At 44.9% G+C, this 14,268-nt stretch overlaps 1 protein-coding gene across 1 annotated transcript in view; it reads left to right on the top strand.

The window, feature by feature from the left end:
• Nucleotides 1-14,268, top strand: part of Pappa (pappalysin 1) — a 239,598-nt gene that overhangs the window by 200,730 nt on the left and 24,600 nt on the right. The window contains exons 18-19 of the mRNA XM_036177331.1: nt 6,231-6,378; nt 10,396-10,505. Coding sequence (XP_036033224.1) covers nt 6,231-6,378; nt 10,396-10,505 — 258 coding nt within the window. The remainder of the gene's footprint in view (nt 1-6,230; nt 6,379-10,395; nt 10,506-14,268) is intronic.

A 14,268-nucleotide genomic window follows, 5' to 3' on the forward strand; every position in this document is an offset into this window, starting at 1 on the left:
CATTTGGTTCAGATGCCTGACTACTTTTCCTTGTCCTCCCCACTTTGACCAGGAAGTCCCTTCTCCACCAGTCTTTTATGTAAGTTCCTTCTGCTCTTGGGCTCAGCTGCACCTCTCTCGGATTTCCTTCTTATAGCAGCAGCTACCTGTTCTAATTTTGACTTATTTTATGGTGGTCCCACACAGACTGTGAAGTTTACTGCCTCTTTCAATGTCCTATGCCTTCAGAACTTAGGACAGTTCCAGACACCTAGTAGGTCCCTCAAAAGTGACGGATTAGGAACCAGGGACCCCCGTCTGTGGATAAACTGAGTTTAGTAGGTATAGTCTCCAAGCCCTGGACATCATACATTCACGGGAGTCTATGAAAACCCTGGGGTGCTGGTGGTCACTCCTGGGAATTATGCCCATCCTCCAACACCTAAGAATCAGGAGTCCTGGAACAAGCAAGGACCAAGATTACCAGGGCCTCTCACAGGCTGATCTGCTTCCCTTTCACTTCCTCACATAAGACTGTTGCTAACAGTTATCCCTGAGCCAAATAATATTCTGGCCATGGCCATGTTATCAAACTGAAACCCAGTCTGCCCAAAGCCTGCCAAGTAGCTTTCATGGGCAGTTTGTATTTAAAGGAGAAGAAAATGTAAATTCATCAGAGGACTGGAGTGTTGCTATTTGGCAATGGGTGGAGAGGCTGGACTCGAAGGAGCAGGGCATGGCTTGTCAGCTCAAAGAATGAGGAGGCGTGTGCCAAATGGGCTCTTAACACAACTGACGTTTCTAGTTTGTACTAAGAATGAATTTCCTCTACCCTCAGACCAAGGGCCTGAGAGCCAGAGCTAGCGTTCACCTCAGATTCCCTCTTGCTGCCTGTAAACACGGCAGGAGCGCAGGGCCCACACTTCTTGAATCCCACAGCTTATATGGAACAAAGATTCTTAGCTTTCCAAACAAGTTCCAGATCCTGGCAGAGAAGGGTAGAGGCTACTATAGGGGAGAGTCACATACTTGGTCCACTGCTACTACTGGCAGAATTTTTAAAATTCTGCTTCATTGAGTCCTCCAAGGGGATCATTAGGATGCTTGCAAGATCTGGGTTCAAATGCTGACTTCACCACCCCACTCCTCGACAGAGGGACAAGTTACTTAACCCTGCAAACTTTAGGTTCCAAGTGTAACATGTGAAAAAAATGGTACCACCTGCCTCATACTTTATTGGTGGTAGCAGGGAATAGACAAGGGTACATACACCCTGAGTTGTGCAGTGCGTGGGTCTATGCCACAGTAAGCGGCAGCAACAAGGAAGGCCCAAATAGACTAATCTGCTTTTATGGTGATCTCAGTAGAGATCTCTGATGCTAGATGTGAACTTCCATAGAACTTAGAAACAAAGGCAACAGATTGAAAAAGTCTTCTGCTGGCTAGCTCCCTGGAGTCACAAAAGTGGCACTTATCCAGTGTAAAGATCCATATGAGCTGCATGGAAACCTAGAATGTTACCCAAATAAAACCTGTAGAATGAACAATCCTTTAGTCCTTCTAGAACTTTCTGTTATGATGAAAATATACCATTTCTCTGCTGTGTTTCCAGTCATGTGTCTCTGAAGTCTCTGGTTACAGTGTCTAAGCAGTTAAATACTAAATTTAATTTTAGTTAATTTTTTTAAAATGTGAGATGTGCATGTTGGTACACATCATTATTACATACTTGTAGGAGGTGGAAGCAGGAGGATTAGAAGTTCAAAGTCAGGTCTGACTACATAGTGAGTTTGAGGCAAGCCTTGGCTACATGAAACAAGCAACCTTTTCTCAAACAAATTATTTTACTTATTTATTTTTTGATATGGTTTCACTGTGGAGCCCATACAGGCCTTCCTTGAACTGACAGTACTTCTGCCTTGGCCTCCTCAGTGTTGGGATATTAGGCATACTCCATTATGACCAGCTCCATAGTTCATAATAAATGTAAATAGCCACACTTACACTTCCATATTGGACATTTCAGCTCTGACATTTATAGTGTTCCTTTCGCACTAAAACCAAGAAGGAAGGCCTAAATAGTTATAATTTTGCTTTTTAATGTGAGGATTTTATGGGCGCCAGGCTGATGTCACAGACTTTTTTCATCCTGGTAACTAAAACCAAACACCGGAAAAAGAAACTGTCTCCCCACTTTCCAGATGCAGAATGAAGGCTTGTTAATCTAACTAAATCTTTGCCTGTAATTCTGAGCTCATAGGTGGTATTGAGACTCTTCAGCCATGTTCATCCACTGTTCCTACACATTTCCAGGGTAGGCTGATGGCAAAGGCTGACATATGCTCTCCAGACAACTGGCGAGAAGTGCTAATCCTCTCTAGATTTAATGAGACTTAGAAGGCACTGGATATGTGAAGAGATAACTTAGTCCCAGCACACAGTGACAAGCTCTGTAGGAGTGTTGCAAGTGATAAAAGGAGCAGCCAATCTTCAGAGAAGACCAGGGTCTATGGCAGACACTTGAAACCAGGACAGGAAAAGGCTAAGTACACTTCATTGGAAGAGTAGAGCATCTAATAATGGGTTTCCAGAACTCAACAGGAGCAAGAGAGGGAGGAAAACAGCAGAATCAACAACACTCCTAGTCCATTGCAGGGGAGACAGAGGTTGTCTATGCAGTTCTTTCTGCCATGAAAGCATGGAGCTGGTCTAGTCTACATGGGCTCTGTCATGGATGCAGAATAACTCTATTGGTACAGAAACAGCAGGTATGGCTAGCGTCTTGTTTCAGGGCTAACTGTGCATCACATACCTAGGGCTGCCTTGAGAAAGTGGGAAAAGTCATGAGAGTACATGCCCATTAGAGCTTGACATGATCAGAGACCTTCATTGCAGCCCACTTAGCTTACACATGAGGCCACTGACACATGGAAAGGAGAGTCACACAAGTTGCTAGCAGAGCCAGATCTTAAGCCTAGTTACAGCACGGGCCATTTTTTCAACACATCCTCACACCTGGAACTGCTCATCACTTCTGATCGGTTGTTTCATACCGACTGATTCACATAAATGCACTGGGTGTTTCTGTTCTAATTTGTAGATGCAGATGTGGAAGGTTTTTCTTGGGGGGAGGGAGTTGTACTGTGGTATACAATTAGGACATGATAGATTCAGATTTGCATAGCTGATCTCATCCTGTCCCCTGTCACCTGGCCATACCTGGCTTTGATACTATTAGAATCCTCTGTCATGACTTGGCTTATTTTTTCTACCCATTTTCCCTCTCCCTGCTTTGTTTGTGCGTTCCCCTTCCACCAAGGCACAAAGGTTCACCATCAAGGGCTGGAACCTGGCATCCACTGCCACTCTTACTCAATGCCTCCTCATTCTGGCTGCTGCCATGTCTGGAAAGTCAAGTACTGTGGGTTGACTTGATCCTCAAGTTCCGTAGTGAGTGCAACTGGGAAGTTAGAAACTGTGGCTAATGCATAGCATTGTGCATACATGTTAGATCTGAAGAACTTCCATAAATTGATCACTTTGTTGTCAGGATGACTTTTGTAGACAGTAGACTCTGGGCACACTTAACAGTTGAAGAAGCTGAGGCTCAGGCACATGAGGAAACTCTCTCAGGTCCCAGAGCTGGGATGTTGCCGTGCTAACATTTGAACCTGTGTAGTTGTAGCTATAACTGCATCATACATCATTTTTTCTCTCCTGTAGTGAACCTCAGTTTTCAGATTTGACAAAGGATATGGTTTCTCTTCCATTCCGTAGGTAAAAATGATTCCTCAGAACAATGAGCACAATGGAGAATTCAAGAATATAGTTAGATGAAAAAACCTTCAGCTCTGTGTGGTTTTCTTGGCTAAAGAGATAAGGGGTCTAAAGAGAGTGCAAGATGGCTTCTATAGACAGAAACATATAGACAAAACACACAGTTTTGGAAAAGATGCACAGTCCTCTTGTTGGATATTTTACTTTAGCAGGTAAAATCATGTCTTGTGCTGGGATGTGGCTTACGTATTTAGAATCAAACACGCTCAGCTGGTTTGGTTCCCTGATAACCCACAGAAGTAGTGTTCTCAGATTGGATACTCAAAGACGTTGGCTCTTTTGTTCTCAAATTAGGTGGAGCAGTCAGTAAGGATATCCCCATTATCAGAGAGTCAGCAAGTGTTGAGCACAAGAAGAAGCTTAGGGGAGAATGGAGCATCTAGAAGTTCCAGAGAGGTTGCCATTCTGAGAAAACAGCACCAAAGTGTGAGGCAGGGAAAGCCAGGGAAGGGAGGGCAGGGAATGACATGTGTACTTGAGTAGAATGAAGGGCACACCTATAGACAAGAGGTGGGGCTAGAATTGTCTGAGTTCCATATGGAAGCTCTGGAGTGCTAGCCCACATGCTTGCCTTCTTCTGAAGGCTAACGTATCTCAGCAGGTGGGTGCCATATTTTTAAGACAGATTTAGCCACAGAAAGTGCCAGATGAACCAAGGAAGAGAAGGAGAAGGAGAGAGGGGGAGTCTTGAGAAAGTAAGACCAGTACCTTATGTTCCCACCTTCCAGAGTGAGGCCTCTGGGACTTGAAACTCCCTGAGTAGATTTCAGTTAGCTCTAATACATCCTCTGCTGCAAACCTTGCTCCTCAGCCAATTCTGGCCCTTGTAGTGCTGAGGTCTGCAGGCTTTGAGAGGCTGGAGGCCAAATGCATCATAGTCCCAGGCCAAGGATCCAGGAAATTGGGGTCAATTTCCTACTCCCCTGAGGGCCCAGCAGAATCATGGGGCTTAGAGCTTGGGGCTCCAAAAGGGAGAGTCCAAGTCCTCTAAAGTCCAAAGAAGCTGCACAAGCTTGCCACAAGCCACTTGAAGAGGCCCTTTAAGTTTCCCTGTAGCTGCAAGCTCAGATGGGCCACATTCTCCCAAGGGCAGAGAGGTTCTCTTGCAATAGTGTCCACCTTCTGCTGGCCCAGGACAGACCTCAAGAAGGGCCCCTTCCTCTTCTCAGTTCTGATATCATGCAGCTGCTTTTTTTATTATTATTAAAGTCAAAGCAGCTTCAGCCCATCTCAGCCCTTTTACATTTTATCTCACAGACACTCATTGTTTATTCCTTCATTGATTTGTTTACTCACTTATGCCTTTTATTTTTCCTGGCTATTCCTTCATTTACTTCCCATTGAGTTAAAAAAAAAAGTCTTCTTCATATTCATCCCATCCCTCCTTAATCAACAAGTCTTGAATGAACAAAAATAACTACAGAGAGGTAAATGGATTGACTGAGTAGCCTCTGTTACTGAGAGGCTCTGAGGATGCAGGAGCGAGTCAGGCAGTATACAGGCTCCTGCAGAGCCTCTTGGTTCACTGGGGAAGGATAGTCAGCCACTTGTTTCAGTGTAGAACCCAGTCTCCTGAAGCCAGCATCTAAGTGCCATACCTTCTGCGCTCTACCTTCCTTTCCTCCTCCCTCAGGTCACAGGATGGAGCCAGACCAGCCTCAGCCATGCTTACTACACAGCCTTACATTTGCATATGAACATCTCTCTTCCAGGAGCGAACTTCCCTTCCTTCTTAGAGCCCCATCCAACCTCTGCCCTGATTCAGTCTTGGATGTTGAGTGTGGCTTAGAGAAAGCTCTGTATTTTCAAACTGCACTTGCTTACAGAAGACTAAGGAACACCCTATGGCTTACCCTAAAGAACTCAAAACAGATATACATATAACCCACTCTCAACTCTGTTGGGGCCATCATGGCTGGAAGTACCTTGGAAGAGAGAACTTCTCACCCAGGCTGCTTTCTCATTGTCTAAAAGGAAGGAAAGAGTGGTTGGTTCATAGCTACCTTTTTTATGACTCCCCCTTATATTTTACTGTCTATTTAAGTAGAATACATGATGGGTTCCTGACTTCTCAACAGAAACAACAATAATCGTAAAATAATTCTCAACCATAATTACTCCAATTAGAATTTCCCAAGAACCATAATTTAGGAATTAGGAACCTGGGAGTTAGGCATTCTAGGAAGACCAGAGCAAGTTTCTTTTTGCTCTGAGTCCTCAGTTTCTCCATTTGAAAATACTAACAATACCCTTGTTTCAACATGACTGAGATTCAGCTATTAGTAACAAGTTGTTTGGGAACACTTTTTAAAGCTGTGGGGAAATGACAAATTGTTTCATCTGTCATTCTGAGAGCTATCTACTTTGGGCAACTGGAGTCTGTCACATCCTAAGTATGTTTTTATGGTGTTTAGGGCCGTGGGAGCAACATCATTCACTGCCGGAAAGATGGTACCTGGAGCGGCTCCTTCCATGTCTGCCGAGAGATGCAAGGCCAGTGCTTGGCTCCAAACCAGCTCAACAGTAACCTCAAATTGCAGTGTCCTGATGGCTACGCCATAGGTAAGAAGGCTATGCCACAGGAAACAGGGGCATGTGCATCTTCATCCAGAGCATAGACCAGTGCCTGGTCCATTTCTGAGCATATATATGTGAAACCAGTCTCTGTCTGCGAGAGAGACAGAGAAGAATAAAACAGACTATTTCCTCCCACCAAGAAACTCAGGGATAAGGATCTTGGTTATACTATATGGTTATATTATATGTGGCCTAATGTGTACAGTTGTAGTACAGAAATGCTCTCAGTTACCAAAGGGGACACAGGAGTACTCAGGGAAGTGATGCTTACCCGCAGCTTTGCTAGACCTTGTCAGGTATTCTAGGGAGAAGAATCTGAAACCAAGTGACCAATGAGCAGGAAGTATGACTCTATACAGGATGCACAGTAGTTGTTTTCAGTATGAATTGTAAAATGTACCCAATACATCACCCAAGAGCACCTGGTACTGTTCAAACTCTGGTCCCCCAAAGAGCATCAGCAACAATCCTCTTAACGAACATTATCAGATGAGAGAATAAAACCTCAAATGGACAATGGAACTCATTCTAAGTCCCGAGGTTTGACCTATTCCAAAGTGACAGCTCTTTCCTCAGCATTCTGGCATTTTCAATATTGTGCGCATGTGTGCGTGCATGTGTGCGCCTGTGTGTGTGTGTGTGTGTGTGTGTGTGTGTGTGTGTGTGTGTGTGTACATGTGAGGTGTGTGTGTGTACGTGTGAGATTAGCCAGCTTGAGAAATGCTTACAGTGAATAACAACCCTGGGTTTGCTTAGTAGAGCACAGGCTTTTGGACAGATATATTTGTTATCAGGTGTATGGCTTTCTCTGGGGAAATTTGAAGCACATAGAACCTGACCTAATTTAAGGGCAATGATGCTGACCTCTTGAGATGATTCCCTAATTGACTGCAGTGAAACCTCTAGGGAGTTGAATGTCCTTACTCAGGGCTAGTGTGATTTATGACAATATTGCCAAGGCTGTCTGGCACAGAAGGTCGTCTAAGCATGTTCAAAGCCAGCAAGTTCTTTACTAGGTATGCTGAGACTTCTCACTTTATATCCAGAAGCAAGGCCTGTGGTTGGACAGAGAAAGTTCCCCCTGCTGTCCACTTCTTTTTGAAGATGAAAACACAGAAAATCAGATAGTAGAATTTGTTGTCGTATAAACTTAGAGCCAGCACCAGCCCATTGTTTACTGTGCTGGCTCCTGCCAGAGTCGAAAGGTAGCAAGGTACACAGTTGCTCTCTCTGGTCAAGATCTTACAGAACTACTGAAGGACCCTGACCAGAAGAATTATGGAGAAATTGAGGGCTTTGTGGGGACTACTACATAATCATTTTAGACAGTTGGGGCAACAAGTGTCTCTGTGATTTGCAGCACTGGCTGCTGTATCCCAAGGTCAAGCCTTCCTCTTCTCCATTATTCCTGATGGGTGTGCACACCTCTGCACACCTATGTCTGAGCACAGTCTCTAGACCAAGAAAAGGGTGGATGGTGGTGATAGTTCTCCACCCAATGGAAGCTTTTACACAGCAAAAAGAAGGAGGAGGAGGGGGGAGGAGGGGGGGAGGAGGAGGGAGGAGGAGGAGGAGGAGGGGAGGAGGGGAGGGGGAGGAGGGGAGGAGGAGGGGGAGGAGGAGGGGGAGGAGGGGGAGGAGGAGGAGGAGGAGGAGGGAGGAGGAGGGGGGAGGAGGGAAGGAGGAGGGGGGAAGGAGGGGGAGGGGGAGGAGGAAGGAGGAGGAGGGAGGGGGGAGGAGGAAGGAGGGGGAGGAGGAGGAGGGGAGGAGGGGGGAGGAGGGGGAGGAGGAAGGAGGAGGAGGAGGGAGGAGGAGGAGGGGAGGAGGGAAGGAGGAGGAGGAGGGGGGAGGAGGAGGAGGGGGAGGGGAGGAGGAGGGGGAGGAGGGAGGAGGAGGAGGAGGAGGAGGAGAAGAAGAAGAAGAAGAAAATGGAATTTCTATGATACCAGTACTGTGCTGTCTTCCTGTCCCTTTAAACCCATGTTCCCATGGTTGTGTGGTTGTTCATTCTCTGACTACAGTAATCCAGGACTGTCAATCAGTGGTTGCGGGGTGGGGGCCTCTTAGGGGAAAACAAAGAGAGAAAGGGCAACATGAGGATACTGGTGGAGACAGAGAAGGAGGGAAAGTGGTCCCTCTTCCATTCCTTGCTTTCCAGTGGCTGTCATCTAGTCCCGGGAAGAACCCTAACCAGGAATCCTCTTTCCCTATGGAGCGGAGTTTGATTAGAAACCTTGTATTAGAGCAAGATAGGTACCAAATTTATGGCTGAAGACCCAGTAGGAGTCACTCTGATCCTCTTTGATGCTGACCCAAGCAACCTTGGGAGCATGTGTGACTATCATGAGCTTTAGGGTAAGTCACTCCCTTCCTGAGAGAAAGAAGCAAGAGCCTGGCGAAATCACCACACTGTGATGATGTCCACTGTGGCTCATCTGTCACAACACTGCAGCCTGGTCCTGAGATCCAGAGCTTGGCATGTACAAGAGGTCTAGCAAAAAAGGACAGGAGAAACAGGGAAGGAGGGAGAGAGAGACAATGTCAGAGAACAACCAGTGTTTCCTCTTCCCATCATGCTTGTCCTCCTTTCTTGGGACAGACTGCCTTTGTCTATTAGCCAGAGGAGACATCTTTTCTTTCTCCAAGGCAATTTTATCATTACAACTTCCACCTTTGCTCCCTCCAAACTCCTTTAGAGTCGGTCTTGTGGTAACATAGGGTGTGACACAGAATCTTCTGACATCTTAGTGACATCTGTCCCCTCATTCTTATAAGTCATCTATTTAAAAAAATCCTCTAGTGTATTCGTTTGTTTGCCATGTGGTCCTTCACTGGCTTCTTCACCTCGCCATTGCCACCTTTCTGTCTTTTCCCTTTGTGGTTGGTGCTTACCCATCACTGGGCCTTCATTCATTATTCACCACTCACCTCTTCACCAGTTAATGCAATCATTTCCTCATTGTTTCTTTTACCCAGTTCATGCATTTTATTTCTTGAATGCCTACTGTGTGCTATGTAAGGTTATAGCCTCTGGACATAGATTAAAGAGGGAACAAGAGTAGAGATGGCTTTACAGAGTTACAACCTAACATGATAAAACAATCACTAGGCAAAAGGTAGGTGGCAATATGACAAATACCATTGAGTGCCTGTGAATGGCTTGGTCTTCCTTGAGCAACTGGCACTTGTGCTAAGGTCTGGGTGCCATTAGTAGTTTGCTAGTAGAAGAAAAGTGGAAAGAATCCAGAGAGGACATGGATAAACATTCAGCAGAAGAAGCATGTGGAGTAAGATCATGCAGCTGCATACACTGCATTCTCACTAGGCTGGTTTTACGGAGCTCTCTCACAGTGTCACACACTGGGCTATGCTCAGAAATGAGTCAACAATGCCTTGTCTTCCTTAGGGCAACACTAACAATGGAGGTGAAGCATGGCAGGGAGCAACACCAGGCTGAGACTCCAGCATGGTTACTCAATGCAGTAGGCATTTAGAAAGTGTGCTTACCCAACACTAGAAGTGAGGGTAGACATCATGGGACATTTGAGCTGGTCCTTGAAAAGCTGATAAAATTTTGTCATAAAAAGAAAATTTAGAGCAATCCAGGGAGATGAGGCAGATAGTACTAAGTATAACTCAGTTCTATTAGGCCAAGCAGGGCATCAAGATGTTTATGGCAGGGAGATTGACAATGGGGCTGGAAAAATAGAGTTAACTTGTGAGGAAGATTGGACAGGCTTTCTGGTGGAGACAACATATAGCAAAGTTAAGCTCTGGGCTGGTCACTGTAGTGGTAGTTGCTAACTGAGTCAGATGCAGATGAATGGAGCCAAAGAGACCAGAGGTGACTTTTTCAAGGGAGTCCTCCCTCCTTCTCACTGCCAGTGGGGACAGTGAAGTCTACTGGGAAACAGAAAAAAAGCAGTGTTTACCATGAGAATTGTGGCCATAGGTATGTGGAGATATGGCTGAGTCATTAGTTTACCTTGTTCTTCCCCTCAGGGTCAGAGTGTGCCACCTCGTGCCTGGACCACAACAGCGAGTCCATCATCTTGCCAGTGAACGTGACGGTGCGTGACATTCCCCACTGGATGAACCCCACACGAGTAGAGGTGAGTGACTAGGCCACCTTCCTATAGCTAAGGAGAATGGGATGCCATTGCTGAGCTCTTACTATGTCTTGGCTCCACGCAAGTTCATCCGTCTATGTGTAGGATCTCATTTAATCACATCTATTTTCTGGGAAACTATTTTTCACAACAATTTTTCAGTCAGTAATTTTTTAGTACACCTCCTCAGCTTCTTTTCTAAAATCTTTGTATTAATTTTCTCTATGAGGAATCTGAGTCAGCAGGTATACGTAGGTAGAGGACATAGAACTGGATCCCAATCTAGAGTTTGCCTGTGTGGCCTGTACTCATCAGGACAGGGCTGTTTGGTGTCTCTAGCACCTTCCAGGTAATTGTACTTTGTGTTTCTTCAGTCTCTTCTATCCTTCTCCATGCTTTACTCATTTGGTAAAATTTAACCAAAATGGGACATACAGGATAGGAAACTAGTCATGTCTAGTGTTTATGGAGTAACTGCTGTATTCAGGTACTTGGAACTCTGCATAAAGATGACATAAACCTTAGCCACTGGTCTGTGCTCATGGATACTGCTAGCTCAGGTATCCCAGAAAGAGAGATCAGACCTGATGCTTATTCTGGACACCAAGCTTTCCATGGCATCGGGGGTCTGGCTTCTGGCCAGATGGTGGTAGATGCTCCTGAGTGGTACCACTGCCAGGCTGGCCTTGAGGATAACCATTAGCTCCTAGTTTCTCATGTGTTACCTGACAGGTTGAAGGCTACAAAAGATGATTTGGGACCCCACTCTTACCTTCCAAGAGAGCCTGGTTCTGAGGTTTCCATGGATCCATCTGAACACTGACTGCTCACCTTGGGAAGGAAACAGGAGCAGAGGGTGGGCAGGCAAGTCTTCAGCTGTATCTCTAGCCACTAGCCTTCCTGCCTGGGATTCTGGGAGCCGCTGTCTGCCTGCTTACTATAGATGGAGATCTGGATAGCTTGGTAAAACCTGATACAAGGTGTACGGTTTCCTAAATGAGCTGAGGGAATAGTTTCTTCAAGGGCTTACTCAGCACTCTAGGCATGGGGACTTGGCCCGATCCCTCAGCTACCTAGAACCAGTGTCCACCTCCCCTCCATCCCCTGCCTCTTTCTCTCTGTGTCTTCCCTGCCTTTACTTCTGTCTTTACAATTTGGGTTCCCTAAATCCTGCTTCTGCTTTTAACCACCATTCCTATTTGTCTCCTTTGCCATCTCTTTCATCAGCCACAGCCTCTCCTCCTACACTTCCCCCACATCCAGTTTCTGTCTCTCTCTGTATATACACAGTATACCCTTATTTCCTAACCTCAAGCTCTTCTATTACATCTCCCATCCTTAGCCAAATCAATAAAGGGATTCTCCCCAATACCCCAGTGTGTATGACTTAACTGAACACATGCATCAGTAGCTGCAGAGCCTGTTTGCATGTAAGACTCCCCAGGCAGCTGGAGATCACTCAGCCCAAACCTCTGAGTCTAAGCTAGAGAAACAGAGGATTATAGTCTGAGGAAGCAGGTCAAGATCTCATGGCAAGGAAGCCTGACTTACCATTCAGGATCCAGACTGGTAGCATCTCCCAACTCCTCCCCTCCCCACGACCTCCCACATGCTCCTAAACAGAGGAGTATCACCCCATACAAGAGACTTTTTGCCACTCCAGTACCAAAGGTCTTCTTGGCTTGGCTCAGCTCCTACTTAAGGCCTCTTATACCCTCTAAGTGAATTCCTATCTTTTCCTCTATGAACTCTTGACCCTAAAGAGTTCAGTTGTAATTCATCGAGAACTAAATCCAGGGAGTTGAAAGCCCCCAAAACTGCTCCCCTTCCTTGAGTTGCCCACCGGCTTGCCTGTCACAGTCTCCACCCCCCTCCATGGTTTGCCTGCATTTATTGATGCTGGACTACCAAGAGAGCCATAACAAGGTTCAGACGTCCATCAGTCTCTGGAGGCCTCATTATATAAGAAAAAAATGTAGGAAAAGGGAGGGGGCGAAGGGCATAGATTGATGACTTCCAGGAATAAGGCAGCAAAGCTGGCCTCTGCTGCTGCCTTGCTCTTGCGCAGTGAGAGCTGCAGAAAAGAGAAGACTAGTGCAGGTATTTCCAGGCCCAGGGAGGTTTTGGGTGGCTCCTAGATCTTCTAAGATGTGGCTCCATGCACTGAAGTGAAGAAGTTAGTGGGGAACGTTGTTCTGCTCCCTCTTAGCCACCTTTGCCTTAGGGTAAGAGTATGAGAGACCAGAACTGACATTTAATGGATACCTGCTGTGAATAGTCATTTCCCATCCTCTCCTGCCATATACCCACTCACATCCTCTCACTCCATACATATGTATGCACTCCTATGAAGTATATGCATCTAGACTCCTATTGATTCAGTGGAGGAAATGAAATGTCAGAGAAGGACTCCACCCAAGTTGCAATTTATTGTAGCCACCCCTGTCACCCCTAAGGAATGTAGAATAACAACAAAAGTAAGGCATTTATTGATTGCTTGAAAAGGATGTGCTAGCAAATGCTTAATAAGAAATTCTGTATGCATATGTGCACACATACACACAGAGATGTATGAGCTCTAATATTTGGCATTTGCTTGTATCTCTGATGTAAACACTCCTGTGTAGGTTGTCAAGGATTCTCAGTGCCCATCTCTAAGCACCAAGTTGGAAAGATGCAAGCAGTTGTGGCCCTCTGGATCTCATGCAGCCCATGAGCTATAGTAAATAGTAAATAGTCCCATAAGTTTACTTCTATTAGGAATCTTGTCACAGACATGAAAAAAATAACTAATACAACTTTGCACCTTTCCTTCATGTTTCATGTTCTAGAACAAATCTTACTGTATTTCTAGATTACAATTTTCCTGTTATTGAAATGAGAGCTAGGCATAGGTCAGGTGTTCAAAGTTCAAAAACATTGAAACAGACAGGTGGGATGGATGAGGGAGGCAGGTGAACATATTGTTCTGTATGTTATTTTTACAAATAGAAACATATTAATTTTGGTATCTGGACTGTTTACTAGGAATATTTCTGAAACTCAGAAGATTAACAAAAATGCAAACTCCTATATATACTGCCAAACCTAGGAGCAAACTTCATTGGTGTAGTGAATATAATTTTCCTTGATATGAAATCATATGCTACTATCAAGCATATGGCTAGTTAAGCTCTTATGCTTATATGTGCTCATGAAATCACTGCTATATCAGAAAGTGAAACTTTCCAGATAGTCACTAGAACATCCATACCCCTGGGAGGTAAGGCCTCTATCACCACGGCTACCAGTGTTTAGGTATCTATCAGTATTGGTTAATGGTACTTATTTTTAAACTTCACATAATTGGAATCATAGAGTATATGTTTTTTTATATAGAGTATATGTTTTATGAGTTCCATTCATGAACATATTTTAACTTCTATGAAGAACAAGACTGTACATTTTTGGTACTCTGTCCCCTTTTAAATAACCTTTGTCGCACATATACCATATGCTTTTCAGAGGCAGAAGTCTGGCAGAATCTGCCTCTAGTTGAAAGAGTGAGGGGATCCAAACTCTATGGTAGATGGAAACACCTCTAGTTTGGTATTGGACTTGCTGTAAGAAATGCTAGTAATTGTAGGAACATATGAAAAAAATCATTATCATCATTGTTTGTATGATGTATGTGTCATGTATCACCATGTGTTTGTCAAAGTCAGAAAACAATGTTATGAAGTCTGTTCTCTCATTCCACCTTAATACAGGCTCTGAAGATTGAACT

This window comes from Onychomys torridus, chromosome 2 (genome assembly GCF_903995425.1).
Source record: "Onychomys torridus chromosome 2, mOncTor1.1, whole genome shotgun sequence".
Classification (NCBI taxonomy): Eukaryota; Metazoa; Chordata; class Mammalia; order Rodentia; family Cricetidae; genus Onychomys; species Onychomys torridus.